This window comes from Puma concolor, chromosome D3, assembly GCF_028749965.1.
Source record: "Puma concolor isolate L17-30 chromosome D3, mPumCon1.1.hap2, whole genome shotgun sequence".
NCBI classification, from domain to species: domain Eukaryota; kingdom Metazoa; phylum Chordata; class Mammalia; order Carnivora; family Felidae; genus Puma; species Puma concolor.
The window spans coordinates 83,455,761-83,480,402 of record NC_141678.1 but is presented as its reverse complement, the minus strand read 5'-3'; the positions used below and the strand labels follow the sequence as shown (position 1 = coordinate 83,480,402).

General features: G+C 36.6%; 1 protein-coding gene across 6 annotated transcripts in view; it reads right to left on the bottom strand.

Moving 5' to 3' along the window:
- Nucleotides 1–7,752: 7,752 nt before the first annotated feature.
- Nucleotides 7,753–24,642, bottom strand: part of CDH7 (cadherin 7) — a 128,690-nt gene continuing 111,800 nt past the window's right edge. For all 6 annotated transcript variants that reach the window (XM_086683185.1, XM_086683182.1, XM_086683187.1 and 3 more), the window contains one exon: nucleotides 7,753–15,570. In XM_086683185.1, the coding sequence (XP_086539311.1) occupies nucleotides 15,077–15,570 (494 nt within the window). In that variant the 3' untranslated portion in view covers nucleotides 7,753–15,076. The remainder of the gene's footprint in view (nucleotides 15,571–24,642) is intronic.

Sequence of the window (24,642 nt, the reverse complement as noted above, 5' to 3'; positions counted from 1 at the left end):
AAATACATATTAGGGGCGCCTGGGTGGCGCAGTCGGTTAAGCGTCCGACTTCAGCCAGGTCACGATCTCGCGGTCTGTGAGTTCGAGCCCCGCATCAGGCTCTGGGCTGATGGCTCAGAGCCTGGAGCCTGTTTCCGATTCTGTGTCTCCCTCTCTCTCTGCCCCTCCCCCGTTCATGCTCTATCTCTCTCTGTCCCAAAAATAAATAAACGTTGAAAAAAAAAATTAAAAAAAAAATACATATTATTGGAGCTTGCATTAGATGATTTGGGGAAGAGTTGAAAAAAGTAGGGCTTTGCTATGAATTAGATGCTGTCAGGAAGTGAGGATGATTCTCTGATTGGAAATCTTAATAAATTTTAGCTAAGGCAGAAAGAATAAAGGGAAGATAAAACCGCTGAGTAAATTATACACATGGAGAATACATTCAAAGGCTAAGAGATAATTTACGCTTCTTCAGAGAAAAAAAATACTTAACAATATTAATAGTGTTGATTACATATAACATTATAATTATATGGTATCTTTGCTATCCATTAAAACATATAAAGTATAGGATCTTCCCATTTTACTAACATTACTTGTTAGAGAATACTTTTTCAACTTTATCATCTGCTTAAATTCAATAATTTAAATTTCTTAAAAATATTTCAATGTAGAAAATGCTTCACTCACATCCTATGCCTCTATCAGAGTTTTTAACAACAAATAATTGAACACCTACTTAACAGTGGCTCAAACTATTAGGCCATTTATTATTTGCTTAAGTACAATGAATGATAAATAGACCATTTAAAAATCACATCATAATGTTTGTTACAAGTTATAATTCCACAGTTAACATTTTCTAAAGAAAATTTCTAATCTTAATATATAGATTTCCACTAAGTGAATCTATCCCAATCCAATTAGGTACTCTGTCATTCATATTATAGAAAAACGATAGCTTTTGTTACAATCTTTATAGACACTTATTTGAAAAAACTAACGGGTTTCTGAGAAAATTAACTAATGCCTACTTATATTCTATTGATTGAATATAAATACCTTATAAAGCATTTTTTAGCATTTTATAACAAAAAATATACTGGTATATGAGAAAAAAAATAGTGATTAGTAGAAGTTTGGCAATCACCATAGAAACGACTTCTAAGTCTAAATTATATGTATTAGCATTTCCATGTGAAAATCTCATACTGTGTTTTGCCTTTTATTTTAATTTTATTTGGGCAGTAAGGTAATGCCACCTTTGTTTAATATTCTGTTTCTACTGTACTCAAAAGTTCCATTTGCCATACACAAAATACGTAAACATATCACTTTGTGGTCTGGCAGAGGCTATTTTGGCTTTCATGTTATAGTCTCATAAAAATATAGTTTGACGGGTTCCTGGATGGCTCAGTTCGTTGTGTGTTCAACTCTTGGTTTCAGCTCAGGTCATGATCCCAGGGTCATGGGTGAGTCCCGCTATGGGCTCTGTGCTCAGTGTAGAGACTGCTTAAGATTCTCGTTCTTTCTCCCTGTACCCCTCTTACATGCTTGTGTGGTCGCTTTCTCTCTCTCTCTCTCTCTCTCTCTCTCTCTCTCAAAAAAAAAAAATATATATATATATATATATAATGTCTTCTAACTGTGAAAATAGATGTATTGCATATATATCACTTTATTTTTCTTGAATCTGGAATATCCTCTAGCTTTTAAAAATTTATTGATCTTGATATTTTTGAAACCTACACACTCACTGCTTCAGAGGTTATTTCTCAGTTTGGGTCTACATCATGCATTTCCTGATTAGAAACACATTATCCGTTAGGAATACCACAGAAGTGATGTTGTGTCCTTCTCAGTGCATAATGTCAAGAGGCATTTGATAACGGTTTGTCCTAATGTTTGTGATCAGATCATTAGCTGATTAAGACAGTGTCTGCCAGATTTCTCCACTGTAAAGTTATTATTTTTCCTTTGTAGTTAATAAACTATACAAAACTTCCACAAAATATTTTGTGGAAGAAACCTGGAGAGTATGTAAATAATATGCTTATTATCAAACATTACACCCTAATTTTAGTATCCATAGATAACTTCCTAACTTTATCTCTTCACCATGTATTGGTTGTCATTCAATTGCAAGGAAGTACTTTTATTTATTCCTAATTTAACTTGTTTTATTATGGAAGTATAATTGGCATACAATGTTATATTAGTTTCAGGTGTATAGTATTCATTCAATGATTCTATACATTACTCAGTGCTTACCACAAGAAATGTAAACATTGTTATATTATTTTTTTTAATTTTTTTTAACGTTTTATTTATTTTTGAGACAGGGAGAGACAGAGCATGAACAGAGGAGGGTCAGAGAGAGGGAGACACAGAATCTGAAACAGGCTCCAGGCTCTGAGCTGTCAGCACAGAGCCCGACGCGGGGCTTGAACTCACAGAGTGCGAGATCATGACCTGAGCCGAAGTCAGCCGCTTAACTGACTGAGGTACCCAGGCGCCCCGACATTGTTATATTATTGATTACATTCCCTATGATTAGTGATATTGAGCAACTTTTCATCTGTCACCATCTGTAAGTCTTGAGAAAATGTCTATTCAAGTCCTCTGTTTTACTTTTTTTGGTGTTGAATTGTAGAAGTTCTCTATATATTTTGGATATCATACATCATTTGAAAATATCTCCTCCCATTCACTAGCTTGCCTTTTTGTGGTGTTGATGGTTTCCTTTGCTGTGCAAATGATTTTTTTTTTATTTTGGTGTGATTCACATAGTTTATTTTTGCTTTTGTTCCTCTTGCCTAAGGAGCTAGATCCATAAATATGTTGTTAAGACCCATTTCCAGAAGATTACTGCTTACGTTTTCTTGTAGGAGTTTTATGGTTTCAGGTCCCACTATTAGCTGTTTAATCTATTTGAGTTTATTGTTGTGTATGATGTCAGAAAGTGGTCCAGTTTCCTCTTTTTTCAGGTAACTGTCCAGTTTTCCCAACACCATTTATGGAAAAGACTATCTTTCCCCCATTGTATAGCCTTTGCTCATTTGTCATACATTAATTGACCATATAGGCATGGGTTAACTTCTGGCCTCTCTAACCTGATCCATTGATCTGTGTGTCTATCTTTGTGTCAGTATCATACTGTTTGCCTACTATAGGTTTGTAGTATATATTGAAATCCGGGATTGTGACACTTCCAACTTTGTCCTTCTTTTTCAAGATTGCTGTGTATATTAAAGGCTCTTTGTGTTTCCACACAAATTTTAAGATTATTCTAGTTCTGTGAAAAAAAGCTGTTGGCATTTTGATAGGGATTGCAATGAATCTGTAGATTGCTTTTGGTAGCATGAACATTTAAACAAAATTATATCCCTAATTTAATGCTGTATTTATACTAGCACGAATTCATGGATTTTATTTAGTAGCTTATAATCCATATTATTTGAACCTAGCTCATTTTGATATTCAAATTCTGGAAGATGATTTGAAGTGCTTCAAAATCACTGATAATTATAAAACCTTTCTTATCCAATGTAGAGACCAGTTGGATCCACTGATATTTTTAACATGAACACGTAAAGAACTTTATCGGCTGTTGTCCATGGCAGAGAATCAGACAGAGCTACGAGGTTGCACACTCATATGGTAGCTCTTGGCTTTTCAGAAGATGGTATCCCAAAACATAAAGGTTTCACTTCCAGAAATTCTGATGAGGTGTACATCATTAAGCCCGCAAGGATAAATTTTCTTAATGATTTAGTAATTCAGGAATCATATCCAGAGAAAATTTTCTAGCAGGTGTGCAGTAATAATGTCTAACTCAGCTGTTGTCTCACCAGAACCTGTTTTACAGTAGAAGCTCAATGAGCACTTCTAAAATTAAGAATAAATGTTTAGATTTGGAAAAGCTGAATTGAAAAGGGAGGAGGGATTTTGACATAACTTAAGACTAATTTGAGTTACAGTTTTCAATTAATACTCTACTTTTGACCAGCATTTTTTGCATCTCTCCTTAACAGTGTTAGAATAGGTTCAAGAACTATAGGCATCTTTTCCTATTTGTGTGTGTGTGTGTGTGTATTTATTTTAATGTTTATTCATTTATTTATTTTGTTTGAGAGAGAGTGTGAGTGGGAGAGGGGCAGAGAGAGAAGGAGAATCCGAAGCAGGCTCCAGGCTCTGAGCTGTCAGCACAGAGCCTGATGCAGGGCTTGAACTTATCAGCCATGAAATCCTGACTTGAGCTGAAGTCAGACGCGTAACCAACTGAGCCACCCAGGCGCCCCTATTTGCTTGTAGAGTAATAGTTTTCAAGAGGATTTCAATTACAAACATGTGATACGACTATTTTGTAGCAAAGCTATCTCTTGCCTATTAATGTTAGTAGCATTTGTTTTTAAGTCAGTGTGTTCAGTACTGGATGTTCATTTTTAAGGCAGAGTTTCTTATTCTAACCCCTATCTATAACACTTAAATCTCCACTGTTAAGCTTTACAACTGCCCAAATGTCTATCAGGAATTCCTTTGCAGTCCTGTTGTGTTTGCGTATACACCCCTGTCGTGAAATAATATTGAAAACTTAACAAAGATCTGCCTACATAAATGTGACTATACACCCATTTCACATATTTTCTCACCTAAACACTTCAGAGCTAAAGAATCATGTTTTTATAGATTTACTCCCTCTGGCCACATGTTAACCTAGAGGGAAGCAATAAGTTTTAGTCACCTATGATTACCTACTGTTGGATGCACAATAAATATACATATACATTGGTGAAATGATAGTATTGTGATATTAAGCTTCAAATTATGAGCAATCGTAATAGTGTTAAGGAAGAATGGTCTTAGCCTCATTCAGGTTTCTGGTCCATCCCATGAAGTTTTTGGAACATTGGCGAACTCATCGAAACTCTTTGAGTTACATTTTCCTTGTAGGTGAAATGGTGATAATAATACACATCCTCAGAAAATAGATGTGCAGTGATGGTAAAATTTACTTCATATAAATAAGCTTCTTAAGGAGCATTTATGTGATTTAAGCCTCTCCTGATATAATTATGTATAATGAAAGTAATACTCCACAATACATATTAAAAATAAGAAATACTCTTGGGGAGCCTGGGTGGTTCAGTCAGTTAAGCATCCGACTTCGGCTCAGGTCACGATCTCACAGCTTGTGAGTTTGAGCCCCACGTCGCACTCTGCGCTGACAGCTCAGAGCCTGGAGCCTGCTTCGGATTCTGGGTCTCCCTCTTTCTCTGCCCCTAACCTACTCACATTCTCTCTCTCTCTCTCTCTCTCTCAAAAATAAATAAACATTAAAAAAAATTTTAAATAAGAAATACTCTCATTTTTTAAAATATTTATACACTATTGCACTAATTATCTTCAATTTAGAGGCTAGATATTAGCCTAAGTTTCAGACTAAGGAAAATGAATATGACCCATTTTTAGGCTTATACAAAAGAGACTTTTCTTTGGTCCCTTTCATATGATCATAGGCATATGTACATTCCACTGCCCCATCAGGACCTAAAAGACTAAGTTTCATTAATTTATTCTGTCTGCTGAGGGAAATAAGTGGCCTCGAGTACAAAGGTTAAGGGATCTCTGTCATAAAACCCTGGACTTGTTACCTTCTTATGAGACCAAGTCCTAGTAACACCACACCCACCTCTGACCCTCTTTTGATGCTCAATAGAAAAGACAAAAATAGTAGCAGCAATTTTTACATGAATCTAGCACTGACAGAATCCACTTGGTTCCCAAATTGTGATATGGCAAAGCACGGTTCAATTATATTTATAAAATTTATAAATGAATACATCTGTGACCCCTAGATGTGGTACAGGGCCAAACTAGTAACTGACATATCACCAGAGAGTTGAAGAATGACTTAATCCACACCCGGCTGTGTTTCTGGCTGTAGGACACATTAATAAAAGGATTTTTGGAGGCTAAGGGGGGGCAGGAAAGAGTACCTGGAAGGAACATAATGACCATTTTCATTTATGCCACTTATATCCTTATTACGTTGCATCTTTTCTGTCCAAATCTAAACAAACTCCCTGTATCAGAGGAAAGACTTAACATTTCACTTTGATCTTTAGTAACCACAGATGAAATCATCTGGACTCCCTAGAGAGAGGAGACAAATTAAAACACAGAGCTTAATTTTAATTCATCTAGCTTTAACTCACATTGCTTAGGCATCCTGCTCACTTTTCATAGGTATGCCCCAAGTTTTGATGAGGGTGCACAATTTATTTTCACTGGAATTGAGGCTTCATTTATAACAATATTTGTTAAGTGGACCACCAGGCTAAATAAATGAAACTGTGAACCACAAAGAGTGTATAGCTTGTTGTAGAGTCAGGGGCACAGGAAGCCTCTGGCAAAGTGAAACCATCATTTGAAGATGGGAGTCCAAAAAGGCAATTGAACATCGTGTTGAAATTCTGAGTAACAGAGATCACCATGGGTCAAGGGATGCTGGACCTCCACATTTTATCCTCATCCCTCGTGCATTTATAGATCACATCTTTTTGTCCTCTCGCTATGCCACAGCCTAGGTAATTTCTTCCAATCTATTTTTTAGTTTACTGAGTCTCTCTTGTGCAGTGTTAAATAGTACACGTACCCCATCTGCTTTCTAGCTTCAAGATTGAATTATTAATTTAGAGATGGACACTTGGGTTCCTTTGCAAGTATACCTCCATGATTGGCAATGTCTTTATTCATGTGTTATTCTCCCTTTTATTTCCCAAAACATTTTATATATGGCTCGCTTTTTGTTTTTGATAATTACAGTATCTGAAGTTCTTGGGGGTTTCTGTGAAACCTCTCATTCATGCATCTGTTGATTTTCATTGTTCATTCATATTTGGCTAACAACAATCTGGAACGAAGGGCACAGTTGGCCTCGAGTGATATTAACACCTTCGTGGGTGCTGGCTTCATTGTAGGTGTCTTGCTGCCTTCTCCAAGTTCAGCACAGGGTGACAGCTGTCTGCAGGGCAACTTCAGCATTCGTGTTTGCTTACAGTTCATCTTCAATGTATTCAGCTTTTTCTTTTTCTTTTTTTTTTTTTTTCTTTTTGTGAAAGTGTAAGGCTTTTCACGATTTTCCTTACACTCCTGAGAGCCAACAATGCCATAAAAAGTATAGAAATCTGCAGAGAGGGTGCCCCTCAGAATATCTAGTTTGCCATACTGCTACAATCTGGTACATTCTTGGTCGATGGACCCCCTCAGAGAGATAATAGGGGATGAATAGAGTTGAAATGTCAGATTCCTGACAATATCAGTATTTGTTTTCTTGCTACTTTTAAACATACAATTTAATGTCATTTCCCCAATTAGAGATTTAAAAAAAATTTTTTTTAATAAAGAAGTCTTACACTCTTTGCAAGGAATCTAAAGGTTAATTAAGATTGGCGAGTCTCATTTTGAAATGAGTTTCAACTGTCTTCTTACCCTCACAAACCAGAACATGTTTTTTTTTTTGTTTGTTTGTTTGTGTTTTTGTTTTTTTTTGAAGGTCTACGACAGTAGAAAATGGGCAAAATATTTTTTTCTCTTATTTTCTCTACCACTTTTCACATTTTCTTGGATAAGTTATAATTATTCTGGGTTTCAATTTTTCTCCATTATAAAAGGGATAACAATGCCTTCCTTGGGCAATTCACAGGCTTGGAAGCAAGTTGAAACCACATGTTACATTAGATCTTTCTGAAACTTAAAATGACATATCTCTGGAACATTTTTATTAACAAGATTTCACATAAAAATCAGTCACTTAGAAGAAAACATCAAACTTTAACTACAACAGAATTCATTTTATGTACCAAGAAGTCAAGACGTAAAAATTAGAAGTCAATTTGGGATTACCATCACCGTTGAGGAGCAGGACTAAACAGTGAGCCACTGCAGACACAGATGTTTGTCAGGAATTTGGGAAATTGTTTTATTCGGCAATCAATTAATTTGCAACACAGCTTCTTAATATTTTTAAGCCCAGCAAAGCACACATCAAGAAATCGTGGCAATAAACTGAACTCTCATAATGCCACTGCCTGGTTTCCCAAATTGATTCATATTCATTGGGCATTTTGTATACAGCTATTCACTTGTATTGTTACGAAACTGTACTTTCCTTTATCTACTAAAAAAATCTCAAGTACTTAGTACTCAAGCAGACTATCTGCCTGAAAGGCAGTGCTTGATTTGAACAAAAATCATCTCTTCAGGTTTCGACATACATCAGACTTCAAGTTTTTGCATGATGTCTCATTGCCCAGGCTAAATGGAACTACATTTTCAGGATGGATTTTTGTGGTTAATTGAATTAGCATTTTTAAAACTAGGCTATATCCATTTATTCAACTGACTCTTATGTAAGTAAAAACATTGCAGAAAAAGCGTTCAATTTTTTTCATATAATTATAATAAAGCCTCATGAATAGTCATTAATAGTTTCATTGAAAGTTATCTTGTATATTTTACTTACATGAATTGCTCATTTCTCTTTTTATAAAAAAAACCTGGAATCTAAGAACAGCTTTACAAATGTACAGTATCATTTTTCAGCATTCCCACATAATTTAATTATGGAGATTGCATCTAGCAGTCATAATTACCTTGAAAGAATGTTAAAAGCCGTTTACTCCATTTAGCAGGTAGCATTTAGGTTGTGTTGGGGGGGCATGTGTGTATGCTCATATACAATGTTAAATATGTATATGCAATTTGAAACATAATATACATTAAATTTGTCTAGTGAGGTTTTTTTCCTTTTTAATTTTTGCCTTATAAAATCATTACAGATAAATTGCAATTTCTACATACCTGTTTTATAAAACTGATTACTTTTGAAGTATTGATCATATTTGATGTATATGCCAGATCTTGATGTTAAAAAAATAGTGTCCACGCACAAGAAAAATACAGCTTGAAACAGTAGTGGAGCATATCATTTTTATGGCTTATAAAAATAAAAACGATTACCAAAATTTCATGAATTAATGCAATAAAAATGCAAGAGTTAATGTCCTTGAGTATGAGTATGCCATACTTCTCAACACTCTCAGTAATTCCATAGCTATTAATGTGTATGTTTAGAATGCTTGTTCATACGAGCTTCAAATAACCAGATAACTAATATCTAAAGTTGAGTAGAAAGTTTATTAGCACTCATTTTATGAGTAGATTATCACTGACAAAGCAATAGTATCCTATGCATATTACTTTTTAATCTCTGATGGCTTCTTTGTTTATAAAAGGCTAAAATAAGCAAGCTTCTGTAAGATATTGGAAGTGGTTTTAGGTCATCAAAACAAGAGCACAGGATAGTTTTCATGTAAAGTCAATATTATGGTACCTTAGTTCTTTGAAGTGTATACATTATTAATTATACATATGTCGCTCATGACTGACAAAACCTTTGGGATCCCTAGAACCACACTGTATTTCCTCTGGATGTTCTAGAAGATGGTGTACTTCTCTGTTCCCGTATATTTGTGATCTGTAATGAGGCTGGGATCAGCGGAAGGCCTTCCTCTTTCACTCCGTCATGATCACGAGTAGGGAATATTGTTATTTATTTGTAATCCCCTGCCCATACGGCTATCCCTAATTCTTATTAATGACTGAATTGGTTTGAATTATACCTCCACCTTTAAAGATCTTACAAAAATGATTGTTTTTGAGGAGTGGCTTTAATCAATTATGCCAATTTGCTCTGAAAATGCTTTCCCAATTTAGGATACTAATTGCATACTTTTTTTTTTTCCATTAATGCATGTTTCCAAAAACAGTCATTATCTGTGTTTACCACGTAACAATACATATAATCAACCTTATCATATAACTTCCATAATTTTCCATAATAAAGCCGTACATTTTTTTTACAGCATTTTACAGTTTACACAGCACTTTCAATTAATCAGCTCACAAGCCTTTGAAACAGACAGGATAGTAATTAACTCAATTTTAATCATGAAGATATAAAGGTTCAGAGAATTAGAATGGCATCCAGGGCATAGCAGAAATGTGCCAAAACTGCCTTCTGACCCAGATTTTATAACCACAGACCAGGGTTACTTCGTAGTACAACACACTGATACTCAAGGCCAAAGCTCAGTGACATTCCACAATAAATAATTCAAACTCCATAGTCTGTGTTAACAATGAGATCACATCGACACAATAAAAAGAAAATGAGCCAATTATTTAGATAGTTCAGCTAAATGCTTTCCCCTTAATACCAAAATCCTTCTCCTTAAGTTAAAATTTTAAAGCGAATAAAATATTGCTCCCTTCAGTCAATATCAGGTATTCTAATCTTATGGCTTATTAAGAATTTGCCAAATGACAATAATATGTTGGCATTAACAAGGTCATGTTAGACCAGTTCTCTAAGATTGCTTCAGACAGTCTTTCCGATGCCCCACCCCCTCCAAGCTCATACACCCGCGCACGCGCACCTACACACACACTCACGTGACCTTTTACAGTTCACCTCTGAGCCTGTACAAGAGAGCGTAACAAAGAAAAAGTGTCAGAATGCCACGCGCTTGAAAAATTACCCCTGGAAATGGACTTTCCAATGGCTGCCAAATCAGCGTCAAGTCCCGCTTTTCTCAAGGGCTTATCCCCATCTCTGAAACAATTTCAATTACACTCAACACGTAAATGCAATTACTCCTTCTTTTGCTCTTTGGGTTGTACCGATGAGGAGTCAGCTCACGCATCTGCATTTGTTTTGCCTGCCAAGCTTTCACACACCATCGTGTATACATAAAATATACATTACGAATACTTTTTAAAAACTTCATAATGAAGACCAGATAACCAACACAGACTAACAGCAAATGAAACTCATTCCCTACTAATTGTCATATACACTGTGCCGCCAGCCATCCTGGACTGGAAAGAGTTAAAAGTTGAAGCTCTCTTTTAATCAACTTTAATGAGCTCATCTGTAAATAAACCTTTCAATAGTGATTTAAAAACAGGTTAATTAAAACAGTTTGTAAGTCAGTCGACGTCAAATCAAAATTGAAAATTGGAGATTGATATTTACAGCGAGTGCTTAAAAACTTTAAAATATTTAGGTGGTTTTTGCCTCTTGCAACATATTTCTACTTATTTTAAGCTCCCTCGGATTTTCGATTTGGATGTAATTATTTGCAAGTTCTTTGGACATGTGGCCCGTGACACAAATAATACTCGTATCTTGCATAACTACACTTTTTACATGAGAATAATTGCTGGATCCTGCTCACCATCCAGTGTAGTAAATGTAATGGTGCATGAAGTTAAAATAATTTAAAACATTCTCAGAGGGTGGAGTGAAAAGGCAGCCATTGTTACCTGAACATGATTACTTCCTGCCTGTGTTTGGCAGCTACCTGACCTCAACCGAGCCTCCGGTGAGCTTCTTGTCAAAGGAAAGTTTAACAGCTTCATCTAAGTAATTGCTTATAGAAGGATCTCCTCATTGCCTCCACAGAGCTGATCTTTTCTTGTTTCTCCTTCTTAATTTGGGTCTGCAGTTGACCTTAGAGTATCGCTTTAACAGAGAAACTGACCTGTGACTCCAGAATGATAATTCAGACTTGATCTGCAAAAGCCCACTCTCTTGATAAGATTTAGTTTTCGTATTCTTTACGCTGACTTAAAATTATGCTGTGATAATTCAGAATTGGGGCCTGGGCATATCTCCTTGACATAAACAGTAACAAGTAAAATGAAAATATATTTTTTATTTATTTTGAGAGTGAGAGAGAGAAAGAGCATGAGTGGGAGAAGGTCAGAGACAGAGGAGGAGAGAGAATCCCAAGCAGAGATTCCCATGCTCTGCATGGAGCCTGACATGGGGTTCCATCCCATAACCACGAGATCACAATCTGAGGCCATATCAGAAGTCAGATGTTTAACCCACTGAGCCAGCCAGGCACCCCATAAAATACAAAAATTTTTAAGAAATTAAATTGTTCAAAAATATGCATTACTTTGTGTGCTCTGAGTTTCTAATGGTGCCCCTATATGGACAAATGGAAAATATTTAAATTTATGGACTTTCCAGACCACTGTCTGCACTTGAAATTATCAAGCCATTGCTTCCTATAATGAAGTGGGTCCTATTTGTAGTTCTAAGGATTATTATTTAATACTCCATTCATACTATACTTAGGATCATAAAGTTTCCTTTATAAAGCAATTTAATCAGTGAAATGGTGAACATTTAATAAGTGGCTCTTCAGGAAAAAAAAATTTGCTTATTTCCATGGTGGTCTAAATCTTACTACATGGTTAACTTCAACCCACCAAATGATATCACTAGAAGGGGGATGGCGAAGAGACGTGGGTCATTGGTTCTTGGGAGCCGGTTCTGGCTGGTTCTAATACACCACTGAATTTTAGTGACTAGATAATAGGGATCTACTTAAATGCTTCTGGAGAATCTCCTGACTCGGTTTAACGTGGATTTTTTTTTTTTTATTTTATCAATTATTACAGGGTCTGGTTTTAAAACATAGCCTTTCAAGTGTTATGGAGATAATCATATATGGCACTGGATTTCGGAAGGGGGAAAAAAAAACCCAAAAAACTAAAATAAACTCACCCCTGTTACCGGTAAGCTTAGATAGAAAGCATATAAATTTCATGTAAATTAGGGACACACTCTCAGCCATCTCAAGTATTTTTTTAACGATCCCACTGAATCCAGTTTAGTATCTGTATTGATGTCATTGTCCACGCATAAAAGAGCAAGTGGGTATAGGCAAGAATTTCAAATCTTTATTTACATTTGAGCTTTTCTTTTCCCAATCTGTGATCAGCAGATATGAAAAAAAAATAAAAAGATATGTTTTTATATATATATATATATATATATATATATACTTAAAAACAAGACAAAGGTGAATGATGTGATTATTCTTTTCTAAAATACACTCAAACCTCCATTTAGTGATCTGTGCAACAATAAGTTTTGACATCATCATCCAAATGCACTAAACGATTCTGCCTTCCTGCAGACAACAGGGGATTATTACAAAACTGTCTTTTCAGCACCTTGCTGATTTAACGCCTACATAGTTCCTGCACCACACTCTGCTTTTATGGACTTGGGTACGTGTACTATGTATTTTTTTTTTATTCGAAAAACTTACATAGGGGACTAAAAGCCATGAACAGAATCTTTTACTGTTATGAGTTTTTCACATACATGTATATTAATACAGCAAGAAGCATATCTATCTAGTCCCACAACAATGTTCACAAACCTGTATTCAAATGAAAGGACTGAGTGCAGATGGTCAGATTGACTGACTTCTTTCTTTTGTGATGAGGCTGAAGGTCACTTTCACCTACTTTATTTCTAAGGATGAAGCGTAAGTTTACAGAATCCTGGTTTCTCCTCACGTCATCCAAATATGAATATTCTGATTCCAGTGTTTGTCTTTCAGAAAGAAGCACTTTTAAAATGTAATTTCCTCTACAGGGTCCGCTATCTGTAGATTGATTAGGAACCCAATAAATTATTCTGAAAGAGAGAAATGAAAGAAAAAAGTCCATTCTTATTTCAGTATATGCACATTAAGCTAGTACTATTCTAGGAAAAAGTGATAGGTGGAAATATTATTTTAGTCATAAAATCCTTATTCTAAGAATCCCATCCTAAACACACATGATCACTTGAAATGGTCTCCTCATCTTGGCACCCTCTAAACCAGTATGGACCTTCTACATTGCTTGGTTAGTTCTTGAAGAAGGTGTGTGCGTCAGAATTTAAAGACGGAGTTTGAAAATTGTAACATTACATTAAGGTAGTGTTAAAAAAACAAACAAACAAAAAAAATAAACAGTCTTTTAGTCAATACGGTTACAGCCAAAAAGGTTGGGGAAAACAAATTCTCAAAAGTCTTTGGAGCATAGAGAACTTGTGACCTTGAAAAATAAATCTTGCATCCAAAACAAATCTCAATTCTGAAATCTTTCCAAAATACAAATATTTTATTCCACTGTTTGGTACATTCTAATGGCTCAGATGAACATCTTGTATGTCCTTGTAGCTGGGATCCTCTCTGAGATGTGAAAAGGGCTCAACTGCTCTATTTTCTTCTCCATATCCATGCTTCATTCCCTTCATTTAGCTCAGCCTAGAGAAAAATCAGCATGTTCTGACAAGCTTAGTTCTATGAGGCAGTCAGATGGACCTGAATTTCGTGGAGATTGGAGCTCCAAAATAAATAGAACACCATGTATGAAATAAAAAAAAAGATAGTCTCCTGTATAAATCAGAAGAGATAATAAAAATCAATGAATAGACAGCAACTTTTTTTCATACCTCCACAAGCAGCTCAAAAGGAATGATTTACCTTTTTTTTTTTTCTTATTTGGAACCCTTCGTAATTTATTTGCTAAACAACGGGTTATGTTGCCTGAAACCAAATTTTATCGGTTTGTATTGGAGGACTGGGGAGGATTTTCTAAGAATTTATATACTGCTAAATAAAATATATTTGCTAACCAGCAGCAGTAAACTTGCGCTGGATTCTGTAATCTAGCAAGCGAAAAGCATCACCGCAAATTATACTGGTCCCGAGTTTTGAGTCGCGAGAAGTTCTAGGACATTTCAATGGCACATCGTGTGTTGTTCTTCTCACTGGCAGTACCGTGAAGGTTTGTACAGGGCACGCTTGGGTCACGGACAACACAGGGCACTACTTGCTCATAGAGGTTAGGTGCTTTGCAGGTATCTGAGAGTTGCTATCTATTCACAAACCACTGAGCATGTCGTTTTATCAAAAAGCCTTCGAATGCTCAGAGTCTGTGGTCAGTGCAGTCCCTTGGGTAAGTCTAATGGAGATACACTTCACCAAGGCCAAAGCCCAAACAGTTAAAAATGGAGAAATATGTACAACCGTTCTCTCTAGTAAGTCGAGTTCTTGTTTTCTGTATGTAGTGGGTTGTTTTGTTTTGTCTCGTTGTTTTGCCTTGTTTTGTTTTTGCTTTTATTTATTTATTTTTTTTCTCCAGTACATTTCAGATTAAGGTTCCGGGGCTATGAGTACAAACTCTCGGGGCCGGTGCCATACATATCTGCGAGTCGTTTAAAGCGAGGCCCCCAGTCACTTAGGTAGTCGTAATTCTGATCAGAGTTCGAGCTGATGGAATCTAAGGAGCTGAGCGATTCAGCCACTGAGCCATTTCCTTCAAACGCGTACGTCTGCAAGGAGTCATAGGGGGGAGCACAGGGGTCCACGTCAGCTTCTTTCAGCCTCTCCCAAATAAATTCTCGAAAGATGACGTTGTCTGGGATGCTTTTAAAAGTCGGTCGACTCAAGAACTGAATTTCTGGAGTCACATCCCTTCGGGTCTTGGTATCTCTGATGACATTGAGGTTCCTCAGTGCAGCCATGTCAAAAGCTTCTGTGTCTTCCTCTCCCCCACCTTCATCGTCGTATCTCACAATATTTTCTCGGATATCTCTCTCCTCATCGAAAATGAGAGGCTCTTTTTTCCGTCTTCTCATGGTGACGATGAGGAGGATCAACACTAAAACGAGACAGGAAAGGAGCAGGTTTCAGTAAATGCCCACCTGCCCCTTCATCATGGTGAAATCAGGCCTATGATCCCGACTTACAGATTTTCTGCTCTTTAAAGCGAAATGAGTTGGCCACCTACGTGCATGGGAATTCACAGCGGCAGACGTGCTAAAATTGCCAAAATGCGTTTAAAATAAGGACACTTTTATACATCAAGAAACCCTTCTCAACACCTGTTCAGAATTGATGTCTCCCGCTTTAAGGCAACCTGCGAAATATTTGATAGAGCAAATTGAAGGGCCAGTTCAGGAGAACTATAATGATTTCAAAGCTATGCAACACAAAGGGATTTTTTTTTTGAACTCCTTAATTGCTGGAAAGGCAAAATGACTTTCATAAATGTTTTAGGTCTAATTTAACAACAGCAATTTCAGAAGGAAATGGATTTTAGCATTTGGTCAGGTTCTTTGAAGAAATGCCTAGTACTTGTCTAAGAAACTCTGCTGTTAAATAAAATCCAGTATGTCAGACCATATATGAAGATTAAAAAAGCTTTTCTATAGTAAACTGAGTCTCACTTTCAGGAAGAAATACTGAACTTGGTCTTTATGCGTTAGACCCGGAAAGAGATTATAGCTCGTGAGATTTTCAGCTTAGCCAAAAAGAGATTTATCAGAATAATTAATAAAGCACATGGTTATACTGGAAAGCAAAGGACAACAGGTACACTGGCTGTTACTGGTTTTAAACCACCTGAATATACTCCTTGTATTTTCAATAAGTACACGCTACTAAGAAAGATTCTGCTCTGCTTAGGCTATGAGTGACAGAATGCTAGATGAATTGGGAACATATCAGATTTCGTTGGTACTTGATTTAGTTAGAGTGAAAAAAAATATTCTTGAATTTTGGAGTTCAAAATATATAAATTAAAGAATTATCTTAAATTACCTTTTTATTACATCAGCCAATTTTTTTTTCTTGAAGATCTAAAAAGCCCAAAGTAACCATTACTCTCAGCCTATTTAAAAAAAGACATTTGAAATATTTATATTTACAATATCTTAAGGTCTTAGTTTGGCATTAAGAATACATTTGAAAATAAAACAGAATAAATAAAACCAAGAAAGACATCACTGTAATTCAGAGTGATTAAAAGCAATGACTAGGTGAGACCTAGTCCATCCTGTCTCAATCTGCTTAAACAAAGTTCTAAGCACTTACTTTTAAATAAGTCCTTTTCTGTTGTAACGTGCTGGTGTGGGCCTTGAAAAAAAGCCCAGCCTTTTCACATATTAGTTAGCTGGGTGATCTTGGGCAAGTACTCGAATTTACTGAGCCTAGCCACATGTGATAATTATAGGCAAATGGTCCAGGGTAGAGACTGGGAGGGGGTGGGGGGAGGAGGCAGGGGAGGGAATGTAAATAGAGTTAGCAGAATGCCAGGTACTTGTTTGTGTGCCAAAGTGAAGTTTTCATTGTTACCTTCTGGTCAACTAAGAACATCAACTCAAAATTTCTCCTCTGACCGAGGAGAAATAATGAAGTTAGGTACAAAGTAGAAAGTGCAGCAAATCTATGGCAAGGCACGTGCACTAAAGATTAAATGAGAGACAGAAAAGGCAGTAGAGTGAAAAAGGAAGGTCTACAAACAAGGTCTATCGTTTGACCCTCAGAATAGCTCTCTGGGGGATGTTATGTTCTTGTTTGACAGCTGTCTTAGGCATCTGAAACAACCTGCCTGTGGTCATGAAGTAAATGCAGTAGGTAGGAATGATGTGTTCTCTAGTTCCATCGGCCTCAAAGCCGGTGCACTTTCTAGAACACTAGGAGCTTAGTACTTCCATAGAAGGTAATTCAGACACAAGCCAAGAGCTCAAGTGACCATTTGCTAGTTCCGAGAAAGACACACCAGTACCTTTTAACACATACGAGTAAATAACACTTTAGATTTATGTATAAATTTAGCTTCTGAAACTTTTTTACATAGTTCCCCTACACCCAAATGTAAGTAATTGAAACAGAAAGACGGGCCATATCATATTACTGGAGAAGTCAGATTAAGAGAGAGAATGGAAAGTGAGTATCCGAGAGAGCCATGATGGGGGGACAGGTGGAGGGAGGGACAGGAGAAATCTCTAAGACATGTCGGAAGGAAAATGAGGCAGAGCAAATATCCAACCGAATGCAGAGGATGGAAGAAATGGATGGGCATAAGAGTGAATGAGGCTATGAAGAGGGTAAGAATTAGGTGATAATTAGATACACTTTTAATTTAAATCAGTATTTAGGCAAAATATTTCAAAATTCTCAATTCTCTTCATATAATGAACCTTGTCATTTATATATATGGTATATGATATATAATGTTTTATGTTATATACATATGTTATATAGATTTATACATTATATATAAATAACATAAAACCACCATTTCTTATATTCTGCTGTAAATGTAAGTTTATTTATTTTGAGAGAGAAAGAGAGAGAGAAAACAGGCAAGTGGGAGTGGGGGAGGGATAGAGAAAGAGAAACCCAAGCAGGCTCTGTACTGTCAGCACAGAATCTAATGTGGGGCTCGAACTCACATACTATGAGATCATGACCTGAGCTGAAGTCAGACGCCCAATCGACTGAGCCACACAGGCACCCCTGTAAATGTTATTTTTTCTGCTGATAAACTTACTTTTGGATGCTCAAGTGTAGTGTTCAGTAAAAGTGAAACATGACAGAACCCACGGAATGTGTCAGCTCGTAGGTTCAGTACCTGTTAAGGATATTAGTATCTTATAGAGTTTATTTCATTTCTCAGTCTTGCCTCAAGCTGGGAAAAAAATGAAGTGTTTTAGAAGGTTAGAGAATTTAACATTTCAATGACTTAGGAGAATATTAATTTCTAACTACATGAGCACATATAAAAAATAAAATTTAACCTTTACGTAGAACAAGTATTAACTGCTCTTCAGGGTCTATGGAGATAATCCCTGCATTAAAAAGAATATTTTCTGCTTAAGTAAGCACAAGATTATATAGTTTAGGAGGTTTTCCTCATATGTCTTTTCTGTCATATGAAGGATACTTCTGAGTGGAGGCATAAAGAAAGATTTAGTCTAGACACGTGGAAGTTATAATGGGTCTGTGGCTCATGAATTTATATATGTTTAACCAATGTGCATTAACCATTTCTTGTAGGCATTAGGTAGGATGATATAATGTTGAGCACAGAAGTAGACACAATTAGTTTCCTCAAGGAACTTATAATTAAATGGGAAGACAGATATCCATCAAATAATGAGACAACTAAATGTCAATGTAGAAGTGGGATAATTATTGCAAAAGAGGGAAACATGATCTTTTCAAGATCCACAGTAGAAGAAACAGACCCATGCAAGGCAGATTTAAGTGAGGGTCACTGAAGGCTGGGGTGGGGGTGACGGTGGAGAGGTGATATGGAAGGTTACTCTTGGTACAAGCGAGCAGTCAGCAAACGTCGGAAGTCAACAAAGCTGTGGAGCAAAGAAAGGTGGAGATAACCAATGCGGTCTGAGGCTGGTATGGTATGATCATATTAGTTTTTCAAAAACAATATAATTCAGATTGGACTGAGGATAGGAAGAAGGGCAGCGTAGATGTTAGCAAAGCAATTACAATGCTATTGCAGCAGCCAAAGCATACTGTTAACTAAAATTTCTGGTTTTAGAATTCAGTTTTATAACATTCGACATTTTCTGAGTATCCCGGTACGTCGGCTGTGGTGCTGGTTATTGGCAAAATCCTGATAAGGGAGGATCCCTGCATCCAAGCAGCTCCAACTTGGTAGCTGTATCTTTACAAAGAGAAATACAGTATAAATCATAATGCAGTTCACTGTGAGAAAGTGCAGACACCCACCAGTGCAAAGAAGCATACATACGAGAACAGCACCATTCTCCCACATTGAAAGAAAGAAAAGGGAAGATGGAGAAAAATACAGAAGTGTAAAATACACAGCATCCTGTAAATTAGCGGGCTCCTATAGTCTCAACGTCACCGTGGCCTATGCCAGATACATATCCATTTTCACTTAATCATCTTGGCAGCATTTCAGTGGAACCAGCCACGCTTCCTAGAGGTCAACCACAGCGTTACTGGCCCCTGTGATTAAGAGGCCCCCTCTCTAATACACTTGCATCATCAAGTGTCTTGTTTTCTGAAAGACGGCAGACGCTTGAAAAGTCAACCAGATTAGCTCTTGAAACGCTTACAGTGTATTCTCAGCTACTGAGTTCAACACCTAGTGGTCATCCCCGAATCCCCTGCACGGGATGTTCTAAGCTTGCAAACACCAGAATTCTCAATATCCGGTTTTGGTCCCCAGAACCTGGCAGAACGCTGCTGATGTGGTACAAGTTCTACCACAGCTTGATAAGCCTACTTATATTAAAGGAAAACCATTTACCTGAATGTATTTATTTTTTTAGCATATTTCAAATTTTGAGCCAAGTTCATTTTAAAGCACCCAGTCATGCAAACTACCATCAAATCAGTTCTTTTCCATCTGAGACCTCGATGAAAGGTTCTTTTTGTAAATCAAAGTGGAAGTCTTTGTACCTGTTTGGCATCACTTTGTAAAGTTCAACCTGTTGTTTAGAGACTATCACCAAAGGTTAAAACCTAAATTACTTTTAATTCACTTTTTTTTTTTTTTTTTTTTACCGGGCAATTGATTTTCTACAACTGGAATCCCTATACCGTCAGTGTGTTTATTCCCCACAGTTGTTATTTTAAACACAAAAAAGCAATATTTGATAGTAAATATGCACTCAATAAGTCTTGTTAAGTTAATAAAGTAGGGGTTGGAGAGAGATGCAAATGGATCTCGGCATTATGAAGTTCAGTATTTTGTATACAAATAACTATTATGCAATAGATTATACAGCAAAGTAACATATGCTAGGTAAATATGTATGGAAAGGGGTACTTTGCCCACAATGCTCAGAGAAGTCTCACAAAAGAGAAAACATGATTTAAGACGTGAAGGATAAGCCACCATCACTTAGAAACACTACTTTCTCTACGGATCTCTCTGAATCATCAGAATTTCTTATTAGTCAGTAAAATTGTCTAAATCCTCGCTTGCTAACACAGCAGCCACTAGCTGCCTGTGGCTTTGAGCATTTGAAGTTTGGCTGTTCCTATCTGAAACACGAATTGAGATGTGCTTTCGTGTAAAATGCACATGTGACACTCAAGACATTGTTAAAGTGAAAAAAAAAACATACTTTGGTAACATGTTAAAATTATATTAGTTTGTTAATAGCTCAATTTGTTGTTAGCATTTATTTCAGGTGTTTCTTGTTATTTTTACTAATGAGGCTACTCCCTGAAAGTTTAAATTGATGTAGTTCACACTTGTGAACCATAACCTACGTCTTCGGACAAAATAAAGATTCAAAAATACTAGAAAAATCTTAATTGCGTACGATCTTGACGTACGCTACTCTAAAATTTTATGGCCAAATGATGCATTGAACAGCAAAACAGCTATTGTACTACAATTATTACTGTGTCTATTAGGTGTAACTGAAAAATGACCTACTTTAAATGAAAAATCTGCTAGTATAATCTATATCCACATTCACTAATTTGTAAATGCTTATTCTATCCATGTGCGCGTAGAACTTAGCCCTTCGATAACTACTTTTTAACTCTTCACTGTCTTTTGATCCTCTTGATTTGCACCACTATTACTGAAAATCTGTTACACGTTCTCTATTTGGCACTAATTACATTTCATGAATTTTCTTTTAATTTGGTGGCTTCAGATCAGAAACAACCATGACAGAGAAACATCTTAGTTCTTTTCAGCATCACTTCCAAGTTCCCACCACTTTTTCCATGCCTGGAACTCCCCCAGAGCTCCATACTCCCACCACAAAAAAATAGGTCATTAAGTGACAGTTTGCTAATCAATGATTTATCTTCAACGGCACTCAATTTTATTGACTTTTTTTTTTTTTATAAAAGCAGCTATTTCATATTTCCACATTCTTATATCCTAATTGCTCTGAAACCAGAGAAATCTGAATTTTTCTGTTATTTCCAAGACTAAGGTTACCAATGACCTTGACGGTTGCCCAATCCAGTGGGCACTAGTCAGCTCTATGTTTACATGGCATATCTATCATATTTGAAGTAGAACTTCAATGCAGAAACATGATATGGGTGAGTTTTTTGTTTTAATACAATGTTACAGAAATTCTTATAGTTAAAAAAAATCTTTTTTACTCTCTCCTCTCAAATCATGGTTTGTTGGTAGCTGATCTTCTCTAGGGTAATACTTATGGTAAATCTTCCTCAAATTCTGTACTTGGCTTCTTCCCTTTTCATCGAATACTCTTTCTACATGAGCTCAGTGAAACGCAAGAATTCGACTACTTTCTATATATGGCAATTGGTGAGTTCTCTGACATATAAACGTCCCATCTGTCTCTCTAAATGAACCAGATCATATTCATAAATGACCGCTTGTGATTTTTATTAATGAAAATGTATGGGTTGCTCGGACTATGGTAAATACTTCTTATATGGCAATTATAATTTTTTAATGTTACCATCACTTAGCTTACACCTTTCTGTACAAATGTCTCTCTTCAGGTTTAAACCCATTTACTTTAATCTGTTTCATATTTTGTGCTCTTTCCTCAGAAAGATCCCTGAACCCCAAACTAGAAACTTCCAGGTCACCTTTGCCTTGAATTTCACTTCCTCCTTGTATTTACCTCTTGCTCATTCCACCACTGTAATGAACCAATTATTATATAGTGTAACTCCTGGAATGTACCTCAAATCCTGTCCCTAAATCCACATTTACACTGAATCCCTGCCCCTATTGACTGAATATGTGGGCTTACATAAAATATTTTACTTAGCCCTGCCTCAGTTTCCTCCTCTCCAAAATGGAGATAATAGAAATCAACTCATAAAAATTATCTTATAGTAACTTTACAAAGATTAAGTTTATAAAGTCTTAAAAATATATACAGTAAGCACAATAATAGGTGATATGTGTTAAACTACTATAACGAAGTCTTATGCAACTTAACGCCTATATCTCTGGGTCTTGCTAAAATTTGAGTCCTATAACTTGCACACTAAAAGCAAATTTTACTTGTACTCATGTGATTTTGCTAACTCCCTCTTTATTTAGTTATTTGCTATCTATACTATTCTATTTATTGGATGGTAAAATAGAGACACCAGAATGATTCTCGAGAAGCTTAACATAAGTGGCAAAGACAGGAAAGTGAACAGGACGTGTTAAATACTATTCACAAATTCATCCCAAAAGTCATTTCCTTCTACCTTTGCTCTATTGGGCCCTGGGAATACACTGGATTAAAAGAAAGGTTAAGATCAGTACTCTCAAGGTGTTCTTAAATTTGAGCAAAGCAAATAAACAGATGTACCAATTGTGATAACTGATCTAAAAGAAATACACAGGTTTCATGACAAGGAATCGCAGGCATTTGTATAGCTTGCCCGGGGCACCCCCTGCTCTGGCTTCAACTCTTGGGTCATGGTGCCCCAAGCATGGCATGCCCAGGGACCCCCCCCCCAGCTCACATCTGCTCTAGCTTCAGCCATCCCACTAAGGCAGCCCCGACATGACGTGACCAAGGATCCCCAGTTTCCCAGAAAATCAAAAACTAAAGTTCACCACCACTAAAACAGACTTCCAAAGAAAGTTAAAATGTCTTCCTTAAGGCATGCCTGAGTGGCTCAGTCAGTTAAGCATCCAATTCTTGATTTTGGCTCAGGTCACGATCTCACGGTTTGTGGGACTGAGCCCCATATTGGGCTGCTGACAGTGCAGAGCCTGCTTGGGATTCTCTCTCTCCTACTCTCTCTGCTGCTCCCTCACTCACACTCTCTTTCTCAAAATACGCATTAAAAGAAAGGAATTAAAAACAGATTTAAGTGGAAAAGGCCATAACTAAAAATTAGAAAATATATGAAAGAAAAAAATCTCACCAATGAAGGCAAATAATACAGGTAGTGAATCAGCCACTTAAAAATCTAGTATGAAAATTAAAAAAAACAAAAGGATGTAAAATATGTTATCAGCCACATAAAATGTGTGTGTGCTGGGGGGAGTACAAATGTACTTTTATTTTTATTAATATTTTTTAAAGTTTATTTGAAAGAAAGAGCGAGAGAGTGTATGAGCAGGGGAGGGGAAGACAAAGAGGGAGAGAGAGAGAATCCCAAGGTTCCACACTGTCAGCACAAAGCCCAGTGAGGGACTCCATCCCACCAATCATGAGATCATGACCTGAGCTGAAATCAAGAGTTGGACGCTTCCCTGAGCCACCCAGGGCCCTCAACTGTCATACTTCTGGAATGCATTGGAAATTAAGCAACTATCAGCTTAAAATAGACTGCTATAACACTGGTGTATGTGAAACACATGATAACCAAAACCAAACCTATAAAAGAACCTAATAAAACAAAAAACTACAACAGGGGTGCCTGGATGGCTCAGGCAGTTGAGCGTCCAACTTTGGCTCAGGTCGCGATCTCGTGGTTCGTGAGTTCGAGCCCCATGTCGGGCTTCCTGCTGTCAGCGCAAGCCCACCTAGTGCCTCTGTCCCCATCTCTCTCTGCCCCTCACTTGTTCATGTTCTCTCACAATAACTAAACATTTAAAAAAAAAGGTTCTCTTTGCCCCTCTCCCCACTCTCTCAAATAAATAGATGAAAAATAAAATAAAAATGGGTAGAAAACTTGAATAATTTTTTCAAATGACGACCTACAGATAGCCAGCAGGCACACTAAAAGATGCTTAACATCACTAATCACCAGGAAAATGACATTCAAAACCATAATAAGATGACCTCACACCTGTCAGACTGGCAACTGTCAAAAAAAAAAAATTGTTGGTAAGGATGTAGAGAAAAACAAACAAACTTTATACACTGCGAGTGGGAATGCAAACTGGTGCAGCCATTACGGAAAACAATCTGGAGGTTCCTCAAAAAGGAAGATTGAGCAAATCCACTTCTGGGTCTTTATGCAAAGGAAATGAAAACACCAATTCAAA